At 41.9% G+C, this 27091-nt stretch overlaps 3 protein-coding genes across 30 annotated transcripts in view; 2 read left to right on the plus strand and 1 right to left on the minus strand.

Annotated features, from left to right (window-relative positions):
• The window catches only part of BEAN1 (brain expressed associated with NEDD4 1), a 53673-nt gene extending 34071 nt beyond the window's left edge, over positions 1-19602 (plus strand). For all 3 annotated transcript variants that reach the window (XM_080552842.1, XM_080552843.1, XM_080552844.1), the window contains 3 exons: positions 1785-1994; positions 4560-4701; positions 16109-19602. In XM_080552842.1, the coding sequence (XP_080408968.1) occupies positions 1785-1994; positions 4560-4701; positions 16109-16457 (701 nt within the window). In that variant the 3' untranslated portion in view covers positions 16458-19602. The remainder of the gene's footprint in view (positions 1-1784; positions 1995-4559; positions 4702-16108) is intronic.
• Positions 1-22387, minus strand: part of LOC308176724 (uncharacterized protein) — a 297961-nt gene extending 275574 nt beyond the window's left edge. For 8 of the 26 annotated variants that reach the window (XR_013938519.1, XR_013938521.1, XR_013938522.1 and 5 more), the window contains exon 1: positions 18350-21272. Coding sequence is in view for 3 of the 26 variants with exons in the window: in XM_080552845.1 (XP_080408971.1) it covers positions 18350-18453; positions 21279-21339; positions 22090-22155 (231 nt within the window). In the remaining 23 variants the exon portion in view is untranslated. The other 18 variants (XM_080552850.1, XM_080552848.1, XM_080552856.1 and 15 more) reach the window with 14 other exon arrangements.
• An 81-nt stretch (positions 22388-22468) lies between these two features.
• Positions 22469-26720, plus strand: LOC308176716 (uncharacterized protein). Its single transcript, XM_080552835.1, has 2 exons — positions 22469-22907; positions 24760-26720. Exons 1-2 carry the CDS (start codon positions 22587-22589, stop codon positions 26263-26265), a joined length of 1827 nt encoding a protein of 608 aa, XP_080408961.1. The 5' UTR covers positions 22469-22586; the 3' UTR covers positions 26266-26720.
• The last annotated feature ends 371 nt before the right edge of the window (positions 26721-27091 follow it).

Here is a 27091-nt window from a genome sequence, read left to right on the forward strand (position 1 = left end):
GCATATGCTGTGAATTAGAGCTGTAGTGGGTTACAGTATGGGAAAACGTGAGCTTATTGCAACTTGTTTCCAAGACCTAGGTCCAAATTTGGTTACCTTTACTACCTGCCCAAGCTTTTTGCACAAATAAACACTAAAAAGCCTCTTTTTTTTTTTAAGCGGAGATTCCGTCTATCCACTAAAATCCCAAATCCTTTATCCTTTTATTCTACCATTTACCTCCTTTTTTCCATTAGCAATGCAGTCTACCAGAAGTACACAATGGGTAGGCTACACATTTTTAGAGGCTATTGTTAATTGTCACAGTTAGCGGACTGATTCTGCTAATCACCCGAATATTTAACACTGTGTCATGACCACCACTTAGCCACTTCTAGATATTAGTCACCTAACTAATGTCAGGAGCATCAGAAACAGTCCATGACCAAAAGAACTGTAAAACATCCTAGTCAGGTGTTCCAGGTGGACAATTATCTTCAAATTCATTGTAAAGATCACTAAATTTTTTAATCTTTCTTTTGAAACTCACTAAAATCTATATTTAGTAAATACAAGAGCAGTTTAGATGGAAATAAAGTAAATATAGTCTTGTAAAGATAATGAAACAATCAACAGAGACAGATGGTTTCCAAAACTCGGGCTGAACACTTGCATCCTTACGCAGTAATCTTTGCCGTGGTCTAAGAAACTGTGGTTCTGGTTGGAAGCCAGAAGTGTTCTTGCAGTCTTTTTTTTTTTTTTGTAATTAAGAAGTAGAAACAAATAATATTGTCATCACTCATACTCTCCGAGTGGGACAGCTCCAGTGGACTCCATTAACCCTTTACATAAGCAAGGTCCAGAACAACTTCTCCTCTTCCCAAGTACAAACTTTGTTTCTCAAAGCTCTGCTGCCTTAGGCAAATGGGCAACTCCTGCATTTTCTGGTAACTTAAAAATGTTCTTTTGCGGATTTCCAGCTGTGTAAACTCATTTTTATCTCCTTGAAGAACACAAGCTAGTGTAAATTTATTGATATGTAGGCAAAATACAGCTAGTTTTTACTAGGATTATGCAAAAACATATGTAATATAGAAAAGTTAAAGAAACAACCTACTTATGCACATCTCTCTCTGCCTCAATACCTTCACCCTTTTTCCACACAGAAATGGCTGAAGAGAAGACTTTGAGTTGGCCAAATCTGGCAAGTGAGAGGACCCCCTTTTTAAAGGCTGTTCTCCAAGCCACGACTCTCTTCCCCTGTCTGCTCCAAAACAGTTTCCTGTAATGCCGACCCATCCCTCAAACTAAAACAGGCCCCATGCTACACAGGCATGCTCCTGTTTCACTCTTGCCCAAAACTTTCTCTACAAAACCCTGCAGTCTTTCCATACCTGGTAACAACATCTGATTCCTTTGTTCTGCTTGGCATTGAAATTTTTGAATTTTAACATTCTTTCCTGTGCACTAAGGTTCTTTCAGCATCAATCAATTCATGATGTAACGAACCTTTCCAGAAATAAGCAAATTGACTATTATGCAGCGTACATCATTGACTCCAGCAGGATATTCCCCATAACAGGGGAATGACTGCTCAGTGAATCCCCCATAGTCAGTTAATTAACAGCTCCACAAATCGGTCTAATAAATGGGCTATCCATAAAAGCAAGAATTTGTACAATGGATCTGGCTGAAGCTGTCTCCTAGTGCTTTAAAAAAAATCTTTACTTTGGGCGTCTGTATAACCACACTTCCCGCATTTCTCTTTTCACAACTGACACATTCTTCCTCTCTCTGCTGTGCAGAAGTTCACTTGAACCAGAGCAGCCCAACCAGTGAATTCCCCAGCTACGGTGAAAACGGAAATGATACCAGTTTGCTTGTTTCACCCCTTCTGGTGGCTGGAGTAGTGATCGGCCTTGTGCTGTTTCTCTCCTGTGTTACAATCATTGTTGGCAGCCTGCGAAAGGATGGACGGTTAAGGCACCCACACCAGAGGAGAGACACTGTTTATGGTAAGACAGTTATAGCAAGATAATGCTTACCTTTATTAATATCTGGTGGTAAAGGCAACACAAAACCCAACCACTGTGGGAGGGATAAAAAAATGAGTAAACAGTTGTGAGGAGCAGGTGCCAGGCAGCTTTGCAGTCTAATATCATCTTTGTGCTGGCCCTCAACTGATGCAGCACAAGCCCCACAGCTGCTGGTTAACATGAACGAGGCCAATGCCAACAGCATTTCTTAAACAGCATATTTCTCCTTGATACACTGCATGATTTTTTCTCCATCACTGGACTCCTGATAGCTTATTTTCACATCCCTTTACAGCCATGGTACAGCATATAAGGTAATTTTGCTTTGTTGGAAAGCCAGGACTCCCCCACCTGTGCAATGTGCACCAAGCTACAGCAACGATTTGGCAATTGCCTCCTTTCTTACCACAGAAGTTAAATCTGGGTATAAAGAGAACAAGGCATCAAAATGTCATTACACAGACAATCGCCATCATCATTAAAGAGACTGGTTTACTATTAAATAAGTCCCTTTTTTTTTTCTCCATGACAAAAACCCTCCATACTTCAGAAGGATTTGGGAATATGAAGGTGCAATTTTATATTTTGGGCCAATATGGGGTTTGCTGACTGAAGTTGAAGCCACAGAGTCAAGAAAACTACAGAATCAGATTCTTTCTATAATATAGAAAAAACAGTTACAAAAAGTTACTTTGTAAGCATTCAGCTAGTAAAAAAACGGTGAATGGATTCATCAGTGGAGCATCAGCAGTTTTTGTTATCTGTGGGTTTGCTCTTCTATCTGCAGTTTGTTATGAGCACGCTTATTTGCGTATCTTTTAATTTTCTTATTTATATAGAGAAGACAATAATACCATGCTGTTTTAAAATGCATTGGATCAGATCTTGATTTCAGTGAGGTAAATCAAGTATCCACTGAAGTCAATTGGACTTCGTTTAATTACTTGGAGCAGGCTTTTTCACTTCTAAAAGAAACATTTTCTAGGATCAATATGTCCACTCAAACCCGGGATTTTTTTTTTCTTTTTTTTTTCTTTTACTTTTTTCAGAAATATTTATCCAGATACATGAATAATGTCTGTGTTTTGAGACTAAAGTTTAAACCCCAAAAGAAGTTATGCCAACTCCACTAGTAACATACTGGGGGGAGGAAACAAACAAACAAAAAGAATCCCCACAACTCTATTATTTTTGTAACATCCTTTTGTCCTATTTTTCAGCAGCTAAACTTGGGATTAAATAGTTAAACACAAACTGTGGTTAATTTTACTCATGAACAGCAATATTTTGGCATGACAACATACCGAATACTGGGATCCAATCACTACATTTAAATTTGCCGCTATGTTAATTTCACCACCTTTAAAGTCCCTGAAGTCAGGCCAAAATGTAAAGGACCATTTTCAAACTGCTTCTTAGAAATAACAATACTGCAGAAATGAAAAAAAGAAAGGCATGGTGACATTTTCAGAGATATTCAAAAGAATAATCTTAAACTAAACTGTGCCAGTCTGCCTAAAAGAAAATTTTCCATTAGCACACACCATCCTAGTGTCTCAGCACGCGTCCCCTGGCCAGAATGGGATCAGCGGGAGTCGCTGTGAAGCTGGCTCCCTTCATTTGTCAAGCAAAAGGAATGCACAGTGCGTGATAGACTCGATTAGCCCTGGTAGAATTCCTCGAGCATAAATTGGCAGAGGTGAAAATTGCCAGGAGGAGGAAGAGCCAGTCCAAGGATGGCAGGAGCGAGTCCTGCCCTTTGCCCTCTGCTCAAGAAGCACTGCTCTGATGGCACTTGAAAAGTTGGCCCTGTCTCCAGGTGCCATTTTAAAGCACTGAGGGAAAAGGAAGGCTCACTGTATATGAATGAGTGGGAGATTTGGGAATTGCCGTATTTCCACAATTCAGGACATTCTTACAGAGATTGATGTTGACTGTCACGCATTAACTATCATCACAGATACACAATAGCACTAACTGCTTGGTATTTCTACAGCTATGACACTCTCGTGTGAAAGTATTAAGAAATCCCTGCAACAGATAGCAGGATAGTTTTTTGTAGTATTTGCCATTTTTTCCTCTTTTCCTGTGAGCATTTTTAATAAGAACAGCACTTCCTTAAGACAGGTATACTTACAAATCAAGCACCTAAGCCTGCTTTTAAACAGCATCATGGCACTGGTCAGGTTGCAATGTACACAGCTCCTGGGAACTTCAGCAATCTTGCCAATGCTTGAAGTTGCATGCGACTTACACTCCTTCGAGGCACAACAAGAACTTTAGACACCAGGTTCTTAGGATAGTGCTAAATATATAGTCCCTGTACCACAGCCCAAAACGCTGCCATTCACCCACGGGTAACAGAGGCTTGCTCTAAAAGGAACAGAAATGTCCTGTGAAAGCTGATTGCTCAGAGTAACAGCAATTCTGCCTTAGATAGGTTTTATTTTCTGATATACGGACGTGTTATAAACACTGATATTGTCTCAAAGAATCCATCATGGAGGAAAAAAAAACAGCTAGAATTATCTGCTTGTTTTCCAGCTCCAGATGGCTTCTCTTACGGTGGCTCTTTTGGGGAGCTAAGATCCACCTGCATGGAGGAGTTCCCCCCAGCTTTTGATTTTGGTTCCTATCTGGATACACTTTCTCAGGTCAACATCATGTATCCCGACTCACCGCCACGGTAAGCACTCTTCTGAGACTCTACGTGTTTTGTAGACCTGCACTTGCAAAGCCTGTTGAGGAAACTAAAATTGCTAGACCTACAACCACGACAAAAACACAGGTCATACAGATGCCCGATACAAACAGACTTGGTTTAGTTCAAGTTCTCCATAGTAGAATATGTCCTTACTAAGTAAAGGCACCTGTACAGGCATGTATCATTTACTAGTATTCATATTAATGTTGATCATACTGATGGCATATTAATGAAAGGCATGCATAAAGTTTTCTATTAAATTTTTTTTTTAAGAAAAATTTTTGAAAGTCAAAGGTTAGCGTCTTGAGGAAAAAATACGTTTTTTTTCCAAGAAGAAATCTCCAGCCTTGTTTTTGTACTATACTGTTATTGCCTCCAAGAACAAGGAGTGCCTCAGTTGGTGTCCATCAGAGTAGTGCCCAACCCACATTTTACTATTGTCAGGTTAAAGGAGACTTCAGATTTATACCCCCTCAGAATCAGAACAGAATTGAATCCATTTAACCACTTAAACAAGTTTCCAAGTAAGGAGTATTTGCTCCTGTTCCATGCAAGCGATATTCCTCTTACCAGCTTTATTTCACTGCCTGCATGGATGCAGAAGCCCTTTAATTTTTCCTCTTCTCCATGTACCACTACCCCCTCACAATTCCATAATGCTTGCAGAAAATGATTCTGAAATAAGCAACCAACATGAAACGGACTTTGGTTTTTACTGTCGTTCTTCACACACGATTAGAAGTATAACCATGTGAGAGCAGGAGTCAGTCTGCTCGGAAGAGTTTCTGCCTAGAGTGCACTGCTATACATGTGCACAGAAAGTCTAGGTATCTAATTAGTAATCAAGAAACCAGAAAAATCATCATGGACATAATTTAATTGCAAAAAGTAAAAAAAGTAAATTCAATATGCCTAGAATTCAGATACTCACATATGCTGAAACACTACAGATTGCATCCACAAATTAGTATGTAAAACCATCTCCATCATCTCTTACCTGTCATTTACGAGTGCAAAGCTAACAGCCATGATTTGACAATTTAACGAGCCCCACATGCCACACAAAAATAAAAATAGCTCTTAATAAAATACATTTTAAAAGATACTTAAAACTTTTAAGTTACATTTACTACTGGCCTTAAGACAGCTCAGATGAGACTAAAAAACAAACAAAAAAAAGTGCACAAAGCCTCTATAAACCTCTCCCTAATTTCCAGCAAGTCTCTCTTCTCAGTCTTGTTATTCTAGCAGGACGCAGAACTGAAGTAAACATACTGTTCTGGCACACCTAGTAATGGTACTTAACCTCCTAATTTGGCATTCTTCATTTTATAGCAGTATTTTGTGAAGGAGGAAATTTACCTTTTTAGCTGTTTAACTCAGACCTTCACTGTGGAGCCATAGTTGCCTGAATTTGTAGCGTTTTTGTAGGAAAAGGGTGTCCTTTAAATATCAGGCAATTGTAATTGCCTGGAGCAGAAGAGGCACACAACCAGAAGAGGCTTGTTCCAAATAGAGTTATTCCAGAAATTATATAGCATCCCCTTCTGCATTTATGACTGATTTCATACATTTAGAGGATACAAGAATTGCCCTCATGAGTGACAAAAGTTGTTCTTCCAGCCATCTATATATCGTCGGCGTGCCCTATGCACCCTGAGTCAATACATGAAGGAATTCAGTTACTCCCTCCAAAGAACCAGGAGAAATAGCATTAAATAGAACATTACTTCAGTCTTTCTGTACTGCTGTATCTTACAAACAGCAAATAATGGCTGGTCGGCATTTTTTTTCTTTTAAGCAGATTCTGTTTTGAGTTAAACCTATACACGTAAGACCAAGCCCTTTTCTGACTGCATGTACACATAACCAATATGGAGAAAAGAGGAGAAACTTTTTTTCTGTGCTTGCTTTAACAAGGTCATAAAAAGTGGCTATGAGAACTTCCCTGAGCGCTTCTGGGATCGCCAGAACAGAGAAAGCAGGTAGCAAGGACACAAGCATTAGGTGACTAGCATATGAAGCAGGCCTTAATAACAGCTCTTCAGAAGCAACTCAGCAGTATGAACATAAGATACACAGACCTTGTGTTTTCTCTATTCTGTACAAGCAACCTTTTATGTATTGCAAAGCCATATCAGATAATAAATAGGCTTTCAGAGATGGTGTAAATATTTTAGCAGAAAGCTCACATGTGAAAAATTATTCTGAGGCTGGCATCTAAATTTGTAGAACTTCACAGAAATCCACTTACAAATTTACACTAGTTTTTGGACCCACACCCACAAGTCTTTACTAATAAAAGTAAACCAGCTGACACCCAAGAAACAACTTGAGTGGGCATTTGGCCAGATTTCTGAGAACAAACCCAGATTTCTGTGAACAAGCTCTGAGAACATACTTCTTTAGCACACAGGTCTCAAAAGATTGCACCACAGGTTGCTTCATTTCCACCCTGGAAGAGGCCCAAAGCTGGATTTTCTATCTGGAGTTTTCTGTTTGGAAGCACATACATGAGTGGTACAGGATAGCACTGGATGATCTCTGCTTTCCTGTGAATTCTCCAACTACTTCTGTCATAAGCCTGGCAGAAGCCAACTGTCTTGTGCCTCACCTTGTTCTACAAAACTATTCTGGGCTGTCAATACTAGGATCAGAGAGACAGAAAGGTGCCCAAACCACTGCCTCCTCAAGGTTCACCGCTGAGCTGAGGGACCAAGATCTGACTCTGTATAGAGAGAGCAAGCACTGCTCATCCCATCACTTGACAAGTGTACATCACGGGTCACAAGTAAAGATGACTTTTTATTGTTAACAATTCTTTCCACTTTCTTACTGCTACCATAGTTAAATGTTTTAGGGAAAAAAAAAAAAGTAGTTTTGGCAAATCATCAAAATCTTATTAGATTTTACATCTTAGCAACACAATTCAGAGAAAACTTCAGGAAGAGTAGAGCTCAGCAGATGGCTGAAAGCAAAGCTATGTAAAAAGACATTTAAACTTACTATTAATACATTTTAAATCCCATTGTAACTTTCTCCTCAGAAAAGCACTACAGGAATACATTGTATTATGCAAGAGCCTGGTAAATTTCTGTACAGCTGTCTCTACACAGTCCTCCATGGCATAAAACTAAAGTGTGTATTTTCTAATTAGTAGGGCATTAGTAGCGCTGTGGAGAGTATTTGGACTGATGGGTCCTAACAGCAGGAACTGGCTGTCAGATGCAGCCTTGAAGCATAAACAAGACATGCTTGACCTTGTGCATTTGAAATATTAAGTCCCCAGGATCGGTCCTATTACGGATTATAGCGTTTTGAAGAGTAGGTTTAATGAAATGTAGCACTGACTAAGTTAATGGAATTCCTACTTCTAATTCATGCAGTGCAATATGTAATTTAAAGCTAAGATAGCATACCCAAAAGCTAATAATCCAACTGTAGCATAAACAAGAGCAAGAGATGAAGAGCAGCAAGGGAGGCAACTCTCTTGGCAAGTACCTCTCAACACACATTTGGAGTGAAAGATTTCAGTGAGTGAAAACTAGGTGTTTTAAAGATGGTCTGCAAGAGGCAACAGCACTACATCACTGCACAGCAGGTGTTGCAGAGGTAAGCATTCTTGAATGTACCATTTTTACTAAAACCATACTTTCTGAGTTGACTTCAGTAGAAATTTTACCATCTTACCAAATCATTATCTTACACATCCTAAACACTTTTTTGAGAAGCTGCTGGGGATAGTACCTTTATAGAGCTCGTGCTCATGCTCACTGTGCCCAGAGTTCAGTGCAACATACACATTTCTAATGAGCTTCCCTAATTATAGTTATATACATGTATTAAGAAAGTTGTTTAAAAATAATTTTAGCTTCCATGTTTTAAGTGGCTTGAAATACAATACCAATCAAGGATCAAGCAAATTAAGAATATCTGCATTTTCTTGATGAGTCGCTGTGAAATTCTAACAATGAGGAGATTTGAGGTTCCCTTCAGGAAAGGAATTTTATCAACTCCTCACCTTTTGGCCAGATGAAAAGCACTTCACCCTAGTTGACTAAGTGCTTTTTCACTCCCTAGAGATCAGCTAGTAATGGTATGTACAAAGCTTTAGGCAACCAAGGCTCTCACCTTTTTCATCTGTGACTCATGACTGTCTAATATAGTAATAGCACCGAGGAACAACTCTTGAGCAAGATGGTGGGATTTAGCTTCAGGAATAGCTTTAATGGAAGCCACACAAGTCCTCTCCATATTTCACACTGAAATGTGTCCCGCAGGGCATGCTATGATAAAACTTGTTAGTCACTCATTATCTTGGTATGCACACTAGAACACTTTTTTTTCTCCCCTTTGTTTTTTGGTTGGGTTTTGTTCCATTTTTAAATAAGCTTACTACACCAGATCTGATCATCTTGCCCAATCTATTGATAGGATCAATTTTAAAGAGAAGTGTGTTATTCAGGCTTAATAAATTCCAGTACTCTTAATACTTCTGTTCAGTCAGCATTGTTTAACTGGCAAATCCATTTAAAATTACTTTAAACTAGCAAAAGAAAATGTTCACATCTTCAAGACAGATCTTAGTTTTCCTCAAAATATGAAGCCAAAAAAACAACACCAAACAACTTCAGCTACTTTGTTCCCTAAGATATCCTTTTCCATCCCCAATTTCTGAGGAAGCAAGTTAGCCATACCTGAGACAAGAAAGCTTGAACCAACTTCCAGAGATTTTCTTGAAAGAAATAATTAGGCTTGCAGGAAATGAGCACAAAAACTTGCTGTGTTGGGCTGTATTCTCTTGCCAAGGCCCCTTTTCACACCCTTCACTGAAACTTTCAGTCAGTAAACTAAAAAATATCATTGGAAATATGACACGAAATCCACTGGCAATCATGACATAAGATAAAACTCGATTCTTTCATCTCCAAATTCTGAATGAGACCCTCAAAATCCCTTCCTTTCATGTTCTAGTTAGAGCTCTTCCTAGCTAATATTAGATATAGAAACAAGGTAATTGCTTTTTGATTAGTTGGTCACTATTTGCTGTGAAGAGATTTTAATGACACATTTCAAGGCCCACTGGGTGACCCTGAGAGGTCAGTGTGCAAGCCACATCCCAACAAGTGTACCTGCACTAGTCCTGCAGATGCCTTTGGGAGCTCTGTAAAAGGAGCCCTGCCCTGGCTAGGTGCTCAGCTCATGTGCATGCCACCAGACAAGGGCAGCTCTATCAATTCATACCTGCTGTGTTGGCAGTTTTCTCCCTCCAACTGCTTTCATCTCACTTCCCTGCTACAAATCATCCTCCAGGTAACCATTACCGTCAGAGGAACGTAGGCTGAAAAGGATCTTCTGCAATTACACGGTCCCGTCCCTGCTGCTGCAAGTAATCACTCTTAACAGACAGTTAGCTATCCCATAACACAGTCTGCGGGGATCTTTTTTCCCCATTATACTCATTCCAGAATACCTACAGACAGACCTAATTTTAACTATTATGACAAACGTATTTCCAGCTTAAATTTGTTTATGGACATGTTATGAGTTTCCTTTTGTGTCATTTCCCTTCCTCTAAGATGCCCATGCCTTTCCGTTAGCTTGCTTGTTGTATTTGTAGTCAAAAATCATCTCGCACCTCTGCCTGCACGTCGTGAGGCTACGGCACAAAGCATTTTCAGCTTTCTGTCATCAAACATATCTGTTAGGTCACTGTATCATCTGACCAGCCCTTCTCTACACCCGTCCCAGTTTCATTCTGGAAGTGCAAGCTATTGCTGCATAAAAACACCCTGCAGCACTGAAGGCAGAAAAACCTGATAAAAGATAAGCACCAAGCATTTCTAACCAGAAACTTACTGTGCCATGCAGATCAATCACAATACTTAAAGCTCTTAAGCTAGTACTGAAAAAAAAGTATTTTTCTCTCGTTTCCCACTAGTTACACTTTCTGTTCTATATCGCAGATAGTATTTCCTTTACCTGCTCAGAAATCTTTCCTAGAATAATGAAAACAAAGCCCTTTCTAGGAATATGATCCTAAAACACATCATGTGGCAAACATCCCCAAATATCAGCAGATTCTAAGCACTTCTGCTGACACAGAAATGATTACTGTTGTTTAGAAATGTAGTTGTGGCTTAACTCCACAGTACAGGAGGCTATAAGAGATTATTTTAAAACAAATTTGTCTTCATTGATCACTATTACAGTGCCCATAGTTTAATTGTATAATAGTCCCCTTTTCTAAATAACCGTATTTCATACGCAATGAGAAACGGTTTTTTTTTGACAAAACCTTCCCAGAAAAAACTCCGGTGACTTCACTGGATCATTCTGTCAGGGCCCTGCCTGACATGGCGGTCTGTCATCCATGAGTGTTACACGCCTGTTACTCCTCACCACCAGAATTTGGGATCAGCCATAGTAAAAATTCTCATGTAATATTACCCAGGCCCAGAGACAGATGGGTTTTTATTTCATATGAACACAGTAACTAGGAGGACAGAAACAGGAGGTGCTACTTAACTACACAGGCTTATTCTTGCACTATCATTCTGCTAATTACTAAGCTCCAACAGTCTGGGGTACTTTTTGTAATAAAGAAATACATTTTGGCTCTTCATCCTAAGTCACTGTTCAAGAATTAAAAGTGAATGATTGAGACAGAGAGTAACATGAATGGATTGCTACTGTATGAAAATATTAAACTAACACTCAATAAATCACTAACAAAGCATGCAGAAGTTAAAATACAGTTAGTAAATGCACCTAATATCTCTCATGGAAACTGCTGATATCAAAAATAAACCTAAGAAAATATGCTGCCTCATGACATATGTCACTGTAAGAGCAGTTCTGCTAAAATGGTAATGTTTTCTCTCGGTAGTTACAGATAACCAAAACATACAAGTATTATCTAAGAAAAAACACTGACATTTCCAAGCTTCTGTCCTACAAACCCAGCTGTCGGCAGGCTGCGGGATCAGAGATAGCATCATCTGTTGAACTACTTACATTGTTATCGAACACATCCAACACATCCCTTTGATTCTCCTTTAAATAGTTACAGAACATTTGTTCTAATTTCAGCTTTTCTTTCTCAGGCAACATCATCACATAAACATCCTTTGTGGTGTTTTATCATAGTTTAAACCTGTCAGCACATGCATTTTCCAGGAAAAGATTAGTGTTTACCATTATTAAAAGACAGTAGGTCATCAATAAAATGGAAGCAATGCAGGAGCAATTTTCATGGACGCACAACATATACCAGATGAATGAAGTAAACAAAAAGACATCTATTTCACACAGAAGAATTTTTCATTCCCCAGATTTGTCTTTTATTTGCTAGCTACTGTCTGCAACTCAAAAAATTCCTTAAGTAAAAACTCCTTCTTTCCCCAGACAGTAGGTCATAATTTATGAATGACAGCTAGTTAAATAAGCTCTTTTGTGTTTCCTTAGCAACAAACCCATCCTAATTCCTACTGCAATGAGACCTGACAAATTCATGAAGTTATTTCACTCCCTCCAAACATTCCGAGTCAACAAGGTCAGCCTGAAGATCTGCTGGATTTTTTAAGTAACATTCTTCTCTTTGCGGGTCATATTTACATGCAGCATGATGGCGTTAACAGATACCAGTCTTCCTTCCCTTTCCTAGAATAGTTATCCCTTAAAAATTCAATAGCATAGTCTGCGATGACAATTAAGTTATTTTGACAGGAAACAAGGCAAAGAAATATAGACAACAAAACATCCCCATGTCAGTAACCCCTTCCTCCTCGCGACTAAAAAATAATAAAGTGAATTCACCACAAGTACTGTAACCAAGGAGTTTTTTTTAAGATTCAAAAAGAAATGGATGATATTCACAAGATGCAGTGCAACAAGCTCCTGTGGTCCATTACTAAGTTACAGTAACGTAATACTTTCCAAAGCCATTTTTGTTGTAGTTTAAAAGGAGATTCCTTGTGACTGCTGTACTGAACATCAAGCATTAGCTAGTTTCTATGTGTACAATAACTTTGCAGAACTGAATCTCAGATAAAACATAACTATCATCATATTTTTTGCAAGAGGTCTAGTCACCTCTTCCTCTCAAACATGACACTTAATTTTTAAGACAGCCGTGAGGATTTAGTCTAGTATCACTCACATCTGTACGTGGCAATCAACTGCAAGAAATGATTGCTATTAGAATTTTTATAAAAAATTTTAATAAATATAAAAAATTTTTAATAAATAAAAGAAATATAAAAATTTTTATTAAATCTTTAAGGAATGATTTTTTCCAACCATTAACATACGTGGACAGTGAGTACCCATGGAATTGTGTATTACTTCTTATAATACATTCTTAGAATCCTCTAATAAAAAAAGATCAGGTAAAGACCAGATGCATAAGCTTACATATTATGGACTCCGAAGGAGAGAATGATCTGTATATATAGCCATGAAGGTGTTAAAAAGTTACTTATTTGAAAAATCTGTGTTCCTTACTGTCTTATAAGACTTTTAGGATGTAAACTTAACTGCCAGAAATGATGAGGGAGAGCATTACTTGCATGGGAGTCTGGAGAAAAAAGTTTATTTTTTATCCATCACGTATATTAAGAAAAAACACCCTAACACTAATATATTGATATTTAGAATAAAACACCAAAATGCCAGGTCTTGAACTCCATAATTTCCTAGCCATGTCTTGATGCTTAAAAGCCTCCTTCACAAAAGGCCATTTTGCTATTTATTGCACCAAGCATTTTAGCAGCACCATGCAGATGACCAGGTAAGAGCAGTAAGCAGAAGGTTCATACTGTGCCCATTTCTCCTTTAGGCCAGTGGCAGATTTCCCTTGTGCTGGGCCTGGGCCAGAATCAGGAGACAGACAAACTTCTTCCCTCTCGTATCTCAGAAAAGGGATGCCAGATTTTCCACCTTGGAACTCACATTCCTGTGGGCTTTCCAAAACCAAAATTCTTTTCCCTCTTTTGCTATGGTAACAGGACCCGGTAGTGCTCTTCATTAGCCTGATTAAGTCAGTCAAAACTGGTGGAAAGATTTCAAATAAATTCACTGGGCTTTACGTCAGTAAGACAGAAATTAAGTAAAGATGCAGTTCAGAGGAAGTAATTCTGCAAAGAGTGGCTTTTCCTTTACTCTGAGTTTGTGAAGAATTGAGTTTGGGTCATCAGCTCCTCAGTCTTTGACTGAAGTAAAAGAGTAACAGGTACGCTTGAAAGTTTCAGTGCGCTTAGCAGGTGCCAGACTCAAATCTTTTCCATGTGCTACATAAAAACAATTTAACCTTCTACCTGCTGAGATTTGATTTTGAAGTATCTAGCCACCTTAGGGTCTTCAGAGCATAGTTACAGTTTGAAATACCATGAGAATTTTAAATCTGGATTTAAAACCATTGTCCCCACAAACATAAAAATAAGATTGGGGAGGAGGTAGTTTAAAAACAATTCTGGATATTCAGGCTATTTAGTAACCTAGTGCTAAGATTTCCCTTTCTTACCCAAAGATTTCTCTCCCTGCCCCCAAAACCACTTTCATCACCCATACTGGGAACAATACCATCAAAAACAACAGGAGCACTCTGAGGGAGAGATATGAACGAGTGCCGCAGAACCGAGTGTTTTTCTAAAGCAGGGCCTCCATGGTTGATTTCAGTAGATTTGAGCTCTCTGCAACTGATGTGAGCTGCCCTGTTACAAGTCAGTTACAATCTGCAAGTAGGGTTTATTAGCTTGGGTTTAGCCTGGCAGTAATGCGATTACAGGGGGCAGAATGACTGCCTGCAGTCTACTGGGAAGACATATGCTAAATGTCCCATCTTGCAGGAAATATCCTAGATCTTAATAGCTCTGCAGTTAGTGTGGTTGAGGAAATGGATTCTTAATTCGCCTGGCTCCAGCAGAACTGTTTTTCAGGTCAGCTGACTGGGAGAAGGTTTTGTGTTTTTCCAGTGGTAGTTTTTTGTTTGGTTTTGTGTGCGTGTATTCTCTCAGAACATGCGTATGTCCTCTTCAGAATCCAATTAAAAGTGATCATGAAAATTGTAAACAAGGCAGCCATAAATAAAGCAGGTCCAGCATTTAGGAACACAATCTTATGCTTCTTCCTCACTTTTGCCTGCATAGCCAGTGAGCTCAGAGCACAGGACACCCCTTCAGACCACCAGACCTGGGCTGGTTGGGTAGCAGAGGCAGCTCTATTTCGCAGACAAGCAGGTGATGATAGGGTAGCCAGGTAGTGGAGCACCCAGATAACAAACCAGCATCACCAGTTCTGGCTGAGCACCAAGCCTGCCTGGCTCCTGTGGGGCCACAGCACAATTTGCACGGAGGGCTGAGCAGCGCCAGCGCAGTACGGTGCTCACGTTGGCTGGGACCATTCCCAGCCCCCTCCTGCACCATAGGACATGGGAAAACACAAGCACTAAGACACACTGGTCCATCCTGGCTCATTATTTTTCCCTCTCACGCCTCGCTAGGCTGCACAGCCCATGCTCCAATCCTGATTTGCCTGTCTGCATCTGCCCCAGGGCAGCCAGGGCTGAGCACTGTGGTGGAGCGAGGAGGCAGTAGCTCCCTGGCTCTCGCTTGGTGCCACTGACAGAAGCACAAAGCCTGGGCAGACATGAGCTGGCTCCTCGTGGAAATCCCGCAGATCAATCTTTCTTGCTTTCCTCCTATCTGAGAGGAACATGATGAGGAGTCTGCTGAGTCTCAGAATGGCCAGCATGAGTCTGTCAAGATTATTCATCACAGCTCTGCACCTCAGCAAGCAATCCTGCTGTCCCTGCAAGCACAGATCTGCCATCCAGACAGCCCACCGCACATAATGGCTGGCTGAGCACAGCGAGGAAGGATGTCCCAGAGACCTGCGAGTCAGGAAGACAGGATTTGATGTGATATTCCATCTAAGGCTCTCCATACCTATCTTTCATAAAAACGGCACCACCACTTCTTTTGCCTCCCCCATTTCTGACCTTGCCAGACACAAAGAGCGGAGATGGGGACTGCATCCCGCTGTGTGCACCAGCAGTAACCGGTGCCAGCAGCGTGCTCCCCTGGCTCCCACATAAGCAGCAGCGAGGCTCATCCCCCAGCGTGTTGCTACCGCGGCTGCGGTTCCTGCAGAAGGACGGGGGGCTGAACCGTCACTGAGACCTCTGGCATTATCTTCAGGTACTGGGAGATGTGCTTTTAAGTCTGGTGCTCTCAGTATTTCACATGGCAAGGGCAAGCAGGGCTGTGGGCTGAGGAACAAAACACCAGATGATCCTTTTCTTCTCACTTCACCTGCCCCTGTTATGCTGAAAATGATGTACTGTGGCATTTTTCACAGGAATCTAATGAAAAATTTGTTTGTCTTGCAGCTACGATGAATGCGTGGGGCCAGGAGCAACACAAATGTATATTCCCACAGATGATCCCCCCCCCTATTCTCTTACGGACCCCTGTCAAGGAAATGAAATATCTATAAACATTAGCCTGGAAGAGGAAGAAGCATCTGGGACTACAGGACAGGCTGCAAATTACGCAGTCAGGCTGCAGGACTTGCAGCAGCCCATTTCATCCATCTCTTTGTCGTCTCTCACTCTGGAGGCTGCTCCTCTGTACGAAACAGTGGTGTGCGAACAGAACATCCCCATCCCACTATTTCCAGTGGAAGTACTGAAAAATTCTCCCACTGACTATCAGACCGTTCTGAACCAAGTCATGTGAATGGAAGCGGCTTTTTCCTTCCATCTTTCTGAAGAACTCAGGCTGAGAAAAAAAACATTTAAATGGAAGAATAAAACCTCTGAAAGTTTTACCTATTTTATATCTTTAAAAAGGGATGTAATGGGATTGCTTTTTTTTATTTTTTACAGTGAATTTTGAAAGTTTACCTAAAGTTCCCTCTTTGTGCTTCAAAGTGTTCCATGGCATCACACAGCATTAAAAAGCAGCAGTGACAAGCAGCGCATCCGACCTTTTGAAGCATTTCCAATGACACTGAAATTAGCCTCTCGGTGTAGATATATGTTATCCAGTCAAGCTAACTTGTTGATTTTATGATACTTTGCATGCTTTAGAGCAGAAGGAAAAAGAAGAGCATTTTGTTGTCTTTGTAGGTGTCATTAGTACATTTCATTCAATGTCTTGGCAACAAAGCATTTTTTTAAAAAATTCTTTGTCTAAATATGTATTTCAGTAGACAGAACACTGCCTGCAAAACATGATTAGCAGTACTGCACAGGAGCCAAACAAAAAGCAGCAGAGTATTTTGATACTCACATTTTTCCTTCAGAAAGCCTGGCCGGTACCAAAGCCTGCTGTAAACGGGCAAGCGATGGAGAGGTGGCAATGGATCCTCACACACCGATTGGCTTTACCCATCAAGTTGTGCTCCAGCTGTGTGCAGCCTGGGAGCTGGGCACCCTTCACAGGGACTTGATGTAGCTAAGGAAAGGCAGCATCTGGAAGCCCAGAAGATGCTTCGTGCCAATTCCCATCATGCACGACTAATTTTCAGGCACTAACTCATTCTTCAGTTAGGAGCCTGTAGCACTAAAAAAAGGACCTTGACCTCTAGAAATTGAGCAAGTGGGATGTACATAATAGATGCTGCACTCAGCAGTCACAATAACAGAGATTCTCACTTTGTACAGAAACTTTTTCTGTTAGACACGATCCTCTTCACTAAGATTTTGCTACTCATAAACCTAGTCTCTGTTCAAAGACCTGGACTTCTCACACATCCATTTGATGAATGCACAGAAGTTGCAGATGCATGCTGGCAGGAACAACAGAAGGAACTGCAGGCATGAGTTTAATCTTGCATGGTACACAGGCATCCTGTCTACATTTATGGACTAAGCTGTGTCTTCAACCAGCACTAGTTAGCAGAGCTATCAGGGGCTCATCTCCATTAAATCTTTTATGGGTATTTTCACTGAAAAAAATGTTTAACTTTTACACTGATAAAATGGACTTCAGTTTGTTACCCCCAGTGAAGGAAAAGTTAAAAGGAGCATGGTACATGTACAACTGTGTTTAAAAGGAAGCATCATTCAAATTATGAAAACTGCACTTAGATTTTCTGTAAATACAAAATAATTTTCAGCAGTAATCATTCCTCGACACTCCAAAGATCGACATAAATATAATTAATACTTAGATGGGAAGTAATAACATGATTCTTACTGCTCTATGAATTATATCATTGCTGAGTCATATGCAATGATAGGGTAAGGTAAGTATGTATTTTTTGCTAAGCTGATAAGAGTAAATCTGTATTTTGCTAAAACAACAGAAATCATTTGCAGTTCTCCAAAATTTTCAATATACTATACCCAAAACAACAAAAAATCACCATTTTGCGTTGCAAAACATACTGGCAGGTATTGCCAGAATCTAGGCTAAATTATTCAGCATTCGTATTTTTACCAGAAAGAACCATTCTTCTGTATAAAGTACTACCGGAAATAGTTGTGTGGCATGCAAAAGAGAGAGACAAAACTCTACACCATTACGGACAGAAAAGAAAATCAACATAAAAGGCTACCAGTCAGTTCTATTGGCAGGAAAATAAAAAGTGAAGGAAGGTGCAGAGGTTTATTTATGCAGAATACCACATGCTTCCATAGTTGTGTCTTCCTGCAGCTCCTGGAGACCTGCCTAGAACAGGGTAAGACACTGGGACCAGACCATGCCCACTTCAGTCTTCTGGCAGGGACTAGAGAGGGAATTAATTAATATTAGAAAGCAAATGTGACTTTTTTTTTTTAAAAAAAACAAAAACTGTCTCTTCCACCTGTACAGCAAACCTGACGGTACTTCCGAAGACAAGCAGAGGGCTTTTCATGTCTGACAATCAAGCATCTAAAGCCTCTACTCTGTTACAAATGCTTACATTTTCTATGTATTCTGGGAAATGCTTCTAGCTGTTTGGCTTTACACCTGACAGAGATTTCAGGCCCTTCCGCTATCTAAATGTGGAAAGAAAAAAAAAAAAGATTTTTAAAAACAAGCTGATTTCTGATAAAAATAGGAGAGTTGCATTTTACCTCATGACAGAAATGCTTCACTAAAATTTAGTAAACTAATCCAAGTCTTCTTGATTTGAACACAGTTAAGACATCCTCAGTATTGCAATCTGGATTGCAGGTAGCAGCATTACTGACAAACAGCCATCTACTCCCTCTTGTGGTACACTGCTTTAGAAAGTCATCTAGTCGGCACACCACTACACCCAGGTCACAGCGGGACTCATCCGGCCAGACAATCCCAGCTTCTTTGTCACAGCGATGCGAAGCCAACCAGAACACACTTCCATTACGTCGCACTTTCCTAAGTTAGCACTAAATGCACACGTTCCATCATTGATTATCAACTAACATCTTTAAAAAAAAAAAAAGAAAATTGTGAATTTGAGATACAATGTGATACCTTAGCAAGACCACTTGCAAAAGTAACTTAGAATTTTCTAGTCTTGATAATCTTTTTAACTATGTTATATCCAACAAAGTTGAGAGAAAAAGCTTACAAATCCAAACCATATGCCTCTGCAAACAGACAATAGCATAAACAGCGTCTCCTAAATTTAATGGAAGGTGAGTTATACTCTTAAGAAACCTTTTCTTAAGAAATTCACATCCTCTTCTTAGATTTTATCCTAAACTCTTGGCATCATTTTAATAGCAATCCTAAAAACAAGTTGAATGCAGGCCTTTCATCTATTACATGATTAATGTGAGAAAGAAAACTGTTTGGACGTACTGTTTCTTGATACTTGATAACAATGCTGTATTTCTATACTCATCTGTTTTGCTTCGATTTTTAGTATATGGATCTTTACAGACAACCTTTAGTAAAGAATATACACGTATTTGATACAGCTTCTGTGATTTTTATTGCACCACTATCACACTGGGACTAGCCACAGCCCGTCGATAAGGCAACTAAGCACCACTGTGCTTCAGCCACCTCCATGGGGATTTCACGTTTGTCAGAAGCCACAGGAAGGAGCAGCCACCGGCACAGTTCTGTGGGGCACTCGGGGCTCCCCTGCTCCAGGAGACAAGGCTGTATGTGCACAAGCACAAGCAGGAAGGGAAGAGCCTGCAATAGCACAGCAGAGAAAGTTGTTGCCTTTGAGTGAGATGCTCCCGGGCATTTCAAGAAGCATCACAAACCATCACAAACATCCATACGTACCTCAGAAAATTACTAAGGTTAGGAGGCTGTAAAATGTCAACATATCACTGGGAAAAGAAGAGGAAAAGCCACGAAATAACAGATCAATCTTTCCAGAAAGTTTTAAACCGATTATTTTTAAGCACAGCAAGATAAGTAACCACATCAAACCTACCTAACTGGTCATGGTACAAAAGTCTGACAAAAAATTCCCCCTCAATCTAGAGAAATATGCTCTGCGAAAAATTATAATCACAGACTCTCTTAAATTAAAGTTATCATACAAGCAAGTATTTATCCTTTTGCTCTGCTCACAGTAGTGTATGTTTGAACACTGGCTACTGAACTCATAAGCATATGATAAATTCACAGCTTGGATTTCAGACAGCTCCATATGCATATATATTTTCTCACTTCCCTTAAAGCAAGAAAAAGTTACAAGCAAAACAAATACAAATGAAGCAGTGAAAGAGCCCTGTAAAAAATAAGATTATTTTGTCATAGCTTTACTCCTATCATGATCTTACATTTTTTCAAGAGAATAAAATCCGTAACAAGTAAAATTAAGACACCCACCCAGAAAAGAACAAAACTTATTCACAAAACATTCCAAAGTTCCCACTGAATAAGGAGGAGCAAAATGACAGACCTCATAGCTCAGGGAACTGCAGCCTGACTTTCAGGCATCTGAGTCATGAGCAAGTACCCTAACCTGCTGGCAGTGACGGCATCGGCACCACTCACATAGCAGGGAAGTGATCAAGCTGTTCTTTCAGAGAACAGGCTTTTGAAGTATTAGGACCTTCAAGACATCCTTGGAGGCTATGCTAGGAAATGAATTCAGAGAAAAACAATGCACTGACAACTAGATAAATGAGGCAACTCAGTACTTAGTATATTAAGTAAATATGCAAGAATGCTGTACTGAAAAGCGAAACACCAAAAAAAAAAACAGCAACAAAACAAGATTCCCTGTATAGTCCTTTTAAAATGCACCAGACTAACAAAATGCAACTATTCCATATGTGAAACAGAACTGCAAAGATTAAAGAATCCAAGCCCCCCCATGGGAGCGGGCGTGCAGAAACACAAAATCAGACCTGCTCATTTGGGTCAATAAAGTTTTGCATATGGCAAGAAGCGAGCTGAGCTGCCTGCAGGCACCCTACTAATAGCACAGCCAAGCTTGTCTGTCTATGCATGCACATATGGCAGGGGAGGAAACTCAGACATTGCAGCAGATGGCCAGATGGCCTCATTTTAACATGTGGTGGTAGTACGGGGATTTTTCCCCTCTTCCCTCTTGGCTAGATCAGCAATTTTTATATAGCAATTATCGGTACACAAATACTGCAAAAGTATTACCTAATGACATTTCACTTGGAATGACGATCAAAAGCATATGTTTTTGTGAAAGCCCTCTTGCCTAAAAAGTCAGAGAGAAAGCCAGTTTATTTGCAACACTGCACAGTCACTTTCAGCAAGACAAGAAATAGAGGGACTACGGTCAAGTTAGCCCAAGATTTCCCTTAATCACGAGAAGCCAGCCATTCCCAGTGGTTAACGGTATGACTGATATTTATCTAAAATCTATCGAGTAATGAAGACAATCTATAATAAGATGAGTCATTAAAAAAACATGAGGTCAAATTCACACTCGCAGCAACTCAGGTCAGTGGAGACACAGCTAAAGACACCAGCCCAGCTGGTCTACAACAGAAATTAAGGTCATGGGAGGCCCATGCGGGCACTAATTTATGAAATCACACGGGCATGCAGCATTGTGGCAGCCATAACAAGTGATTGTAAAATCCAGATTCCAAAAACCAAGATGAGCGAAGTCTTTTGGATCGAAGACAGGCTTGTTTCCCAGCTGCTGGACCTCCATCTCCAGCCCACCCCAGAAACCTTTCCAGCCATGGCAGCAGAAGACACGAGCCATTTAGCTGAGGAATTCCGAGACTGCGTGCAAAGGGCACAGGGCACACACCTACTTTCCCCACGTGCTTACCTTTGGAGAAGAGAGCTTCCACGCAGCAGCCATCCAAGCACAGGTCTCACCTCCCAGCCCGCCCCACACATCACACTGGGGGTACGGTGAGGGGAAGAAGCAGGGAAGGCTGCAGGGAGGCTGCTAGAACCGAGGATGAGGAGCAGGAAAGGAGGGGAGCCTCACCTCAGCACGGAAAAAGCATGGCACATCTGCCATTGCACGACGCCTCACCCTGCACGCGGCCCCCATTACATAACATCTGGTACCTCACGCAGCCGCCATTTCGCGACGCCTGGTCCCTCACACGGCCCTCATCACGTGACACCTGGTCCTCCACGTGGCCGCCATTTCACGACGCCCCCTCCCTCACACGGCCGCCATTTCGCGACACACGGTCCCTCATGCGGCCGCCGCCACCACGTGCCGCCTCCTCCCTCACGCCGCCGCCACCCCGCGACGCCTCCTCGCTTCCCGCTCCCAGCCACCGCCCGCCCGCCCCGCCCCGCGCCCCGGCCGCGGGTAGCGTTCCCCGGCGGCCGCAAGGCGGCGCCGTCCCCGGGCCTTTTTCGCTTCGGCTTGGCCGTGCCGCCCGGCCCTGCCCGGAGTGACGCGGCGGGGCGCCAGCGGCCAATGGCGGGCGGCGCGGCGCCGCGGGGCAGCGGCGGCGGGCGGGCGGCGCCATGGAGGAGCAGCCGGCGGCGGCGGAGGAGGAGTGGGTGCTGCGGGACTATCTGGCCTACTACGCGGCCCGAGGGGCCGAGGGGCGGCTGGCAGCGTGCGACGAGGCCGCCCTGAAGGCGAGGGCTCGCCGGCTGCTGGAGCCGCGGCGGCGGGGCGGCCTGGACGTGCGCGGCGTGGCCGAGCGGTGCCGGCGGGCCCGCGGGCAGCGGGGGGGCGGCTGCGGCGTCCTGAAGGACCTGCTGAAGGCGCTGGAGGTCCTGGAGCTGCTCTGCGTCAACCTGCTGCTGTCCCCGTGGAGGAAGGAGATCAGGTCGCTGAAGGTAGGAGGCCCCCGAGGGAGGCGAGGCGAGGCCTTACCCGGCCCTGCACTGCCGGGGGGGCTCTGGGGCCTCCCGGGGAGCCCCGCTCACGGAGGCGCTGGGGAAGGGGAAGGCCTGGAGCTGGCCGGGCTGGCCTCGCCCCGCACAGGTGGGTTTTCTGCCCCTCCTCGCTCGGTGAGTGCAGTCGGTGCAGGGAAGGAAAGGCCCTCGGACGAGGACTCCTGAGAAGACACGCAGCTGCTTCCCACACCTAGGTGGTCAGGGCTGTCCCTCTCCCCTTGCACACATCCTCAAGCCACCTGAACTTAAAGTTCCCAAACACCCAAAATGCAAACATATCTCCCTTCCTATAGCACCAGATGCTGGCAAGGAAAAGCCATTTCTTGCCTTCTTCCTGCCCTTAGGTGCCATCTGTGGATTCTCAAACAGCTCTAGACTACCATTTCACATTCATCTCCCTAGAACAGGGCTAAGCATTAGTGTAAGATATTAAGGTCTACAGTGAGCAGGCTCAGCTTTTTATAGTACACAAATTTTAAGTTTAATTTAGAAAAAAATATATATAGTAGGTAATGCAAAATACAAGATACATCTTACTGAAGGCCTGAAGTAATTGTACTGAAAGGCACAAGCTGGAGAACTAGCAGCGTCTATGTACATAACGGTTTGATAGAACTTACTGGTTGGAGACATACTTCATATTTCCTGTGTCTCACCCACAGTGATGTAGACATACTTCATATCTTCTGTCTCTCAGCCACACCGATGCCACCCTCCTGCCCCAGTGCCTGCTTATTTCTTTCCATCCAGAAAGAACAGAGGCTGGGCAGTGAAAGCCGCTGTTAACTCACCTGAGAATAGACTGAGGTTCAGCCCTACGTTATACTGTGGCATTTTAATTTAATAGCCTTTTTAGGGGGGCAGTATTGTTTCCCCCAAGATGTCATACTTGTGAGAACACTTAGCATTAGGAAGTAGGTAAGCAGGTCTCGAAGGGCAGCCAGAGAATACAGTACCCTAACTGAAAGTCAGCTCTGCATTCCTAGTTCCATTCTCTTGACTTACCTGGAGTTGGTCATGCTTAGGTAAACATAGTCTCTCCCATCACAAGATTTATGACAAAACCAAAAAACACTTTGATGTTACAAACTAGGCCTTATGCCTCGGGTGGCTCCAAAACAGAGCAAATGGTAACTTTAAGTTGTTACACAGCAGCAGCATTTTACAGAAGTCGTGTTGTGCAGGCAGCTTGTGAGAAGAGAGCATGTTTTAGCAATATCTGCCCTAGAATAGTGTCAGCTCAGAAGGGTGCTTTCAGAGAAGTGGTAACCTAGTTTTGGGAAAGTAAAGTCAAAGCAAGAATCTGAACTGCTGAGAAAGAAAATGGTACGTTCTTGTCACCAATGAAAAAATATGACTAACAGTGACTGCATTGTGTCTTTCGCCTTAGGAAAAATTAGACCTCAGTGATTGATTCCATGAATCTTCTGTTGAAAAATCTTCCCTTCTTCAGTGGAATACATAAGACTCATTTCTGAATTTCTCTAGTTTGAATAAAATGTTGGGGTTTTTCTTTCTTTTTTTTAATATTGATGCTTTTGGCTAGTATCTTAGCAGGTTTAAACTGGCATAACTTTGAAATTATTATGCTACAGCACAGATACAGCACTCAAGAGGCTGACAAAATAATGCTTTTAGAAAAGTCTCACTGATTCAAAAGTCAAACTTCCAAGAAAATAGTTTTTAAAAAGATTTAACTGATTTTGAAGTAGTGTTGTTTTTAGGGAGTCTTTCACACATCTCCCCATCCCCCTAGTGTTCATCTGTTTTTCACTGTTGCATTCTGTTTCAGACATTCACCGGTAATTTTGTCTACTATATTCAATCTGTGCTCCCAGATGACATAGTAAAAACAGTACTGGAGAAAATAGGTTACATTGCAACAACAGAAACAGAGTTTTCACTTGTCAGAAAGAGAAACAATGAGGAAACAAAGCAGACTGCATTTGAAATATTCCTGGCAAGAATTGAGTGTGAAACCATCCTCGAAATGACAAATGAAGAAAAACATGGCAATTTGGAGAAGACCCTGCAGAAGAGAACACAAATGCACTGGCATCATGGAAATAAGGACAAAGAAGATCAGACACCCCAGAGAGAAGACTCTGAAAACATAGAAAATAAAGAAAACAGAGAAGCATCTTTGTGCCTTGCTACGCAACCGAAGTCTTCAACTAATAGCGATAAATCCTTTGAAGCTGCTGGGAATCTTAAGATCAAAGATGACATGCCTCAGTTAGCGGTTACTCAATCCACTAACAGGCTTCAGGAACACCAAAGGCAAATCATTAACACAGCACACTTTCCGGGCAAATGCTCAGACAGCGAGGACTTCTTGATCAAATATAGCGACATTGTCATAAGACAGACACCTATTTTCAGTGAGAATCGTTCTCCAAAAGCTTTTGAAAAACAGCCAAGAGCCAGTCTAAGTGAAGAATGTGTTTTGGCAGTCACTGCACAGTCAACTGTAAATGAGATCAGGCCTGTGCCACTCTCACCAGGAGCGAGCGGTCCGCCAGCCTTTGCAATATTTGCTGACAGCTCTTGTGACAGTCAGAACACATTGGAGTACGAAGCTCAAGAAGTGCCTGAAGAATCAATTGAAGCAAAAATTAACGATGCCATAAATTGTGTAGACCCAGACCCTGCAGATGAACCCAATGAGCTGAAGTCTCTGCCATACAAGGGCATTGCCTCTGTCCAAAACTGCGGTGTCACTAAGGAAGAGGAAGTTTGTGAGCTGTCTTTAACCTTCACAAAACTACAAGTCAAGGACACTCAGGAAGATTTGATGTATCCAGTAGAGGAAACTGGGCAACCTCAGTCAGTATCATATGCAACTACAAGTGACAGGAATGTAAGAGAATTTAATCAGTCCAAAATAAAATGCACGTACCTGGCCAATGCTCAAATGCAGAACCAAGCAGCTGCATGTATTGAGCCATCTTCAGATCTGTGCTGTACTACTGGGAGCATGGAGGATCCCACTACTGAGTCTGATAGCAAGAGACTATTAATGGATACTCCTAATGCGCACGCAGCTTGTGAGTGCTTCAGACGTATTAGAGAGCCACCAAATCCCACCTACATTCCACCACGAAGTATTAATGTTCAGTCTCCAAGCAGAAGAAGCACCAGTGCACTGGGTAGAAGGAACCTCTTGCAGCCTGATTGTGACTCTCCCAAATCCAGTGAAGTAAAGCTGGAAAACTGTAATTCAAAAGTAAACGAAATCCAGGAGCCTTATGTCATTATTGACAAAAGTGACCCAGGAATGTTGTGCCAGAACACTTGACTCTAACAGTGCTTTATTTGTAATACCCCCCGGGGTAACCCAGTTAGTTTTTGAACAACTAATTGCTGGAGTCCTGTCATCAGGGCAAGACTGCCTTCAGCTTTGGATGGTGTTGAGGAGTGGGAGAAACAGATATTGTGAACATGCACGCAGAGATTAATACGTCTGTACCGGGTCTGGTTGGGATGGAGTTAACTTCCTTAATAGCAGCCTGCACCGTGGCATGTTTAGGAGTAGTGGCTAAAACTGTTGATAATGCCCCAGTGTTCTGGCTGTTGCTGAAGAGTGCCTGCACAGCGCCAATGCCTTCTCTCTTCCTCACTCTGCCCCCACCCCCCGTGAGTAGGCTGGGGGTGGGCAAGAAATGGGGAGAGGACACAACTGGAACAGCTGACTGAAATTAGCCAAAGAGATATAACATGTAACATCATGCTTAGCAATAAAACTGGGATAGCAGAAGGTGGTGTGTTCTTTTTGTCTGCCTTTGCATCACTTCTCCCTTCCCCTCTTCCCTTCGCTTATTAAACCTCTAGTTCAACCCGAAAGTTTCTTGCTTTTGCTCTTCCTATGTTCCTGTCATGTAGGGAGGTGAGCAAGCAGATATGCAGGTGCTTAGCTACTCACTGAGTCAACCCACCACAACCTCCTTGCTCTTCTTTCAGGTATTTGTGTGTTCTTCCTAATCATTTTGTTTTTTCTAAGATGTATTTTCCTTCCTGTAGGGGTTATTAAAGCTGTGTTTTAAATCTTATGGTGCGTCAAATATTCAGAACGCTAATTTAAAACTGCAAAAATCCCTTACAAATGAAGATGTCTCGTAAGTATT

The sequence above is a fragment of the Anser brachyrhynchus genome (assembly GCF_964034855.1).
Source record: "Anser brachyrhynchus genome assembly, chromosome: 12".
In the NCBI taxonomy this organism is placed as follows: domain Eukaryota; kingdom Metazoa; phylum Chordata; class Aves; order Anseriformes; family Anatidae; genus Anser; species Anser brachyrhynchus.

Excerpts from the sequence above, each read along its gene's own strand:
- LOC308176716 (XM_080552835.1), top strand. The coding sequence starts at position 22,587 with ATGGAGGAGCAGCCGGCGGCGGCGGAGGAGGAGTGGGTGCTGCGGGAC. Across the intron at positions 22,908-24,759 it reads AGGAGATCAGGTCGCTGAAG|ACATTCACCGGTAATTTTGT; the intron begins GTAGGAGGCCCC and ends ATTCTGTTTCAG.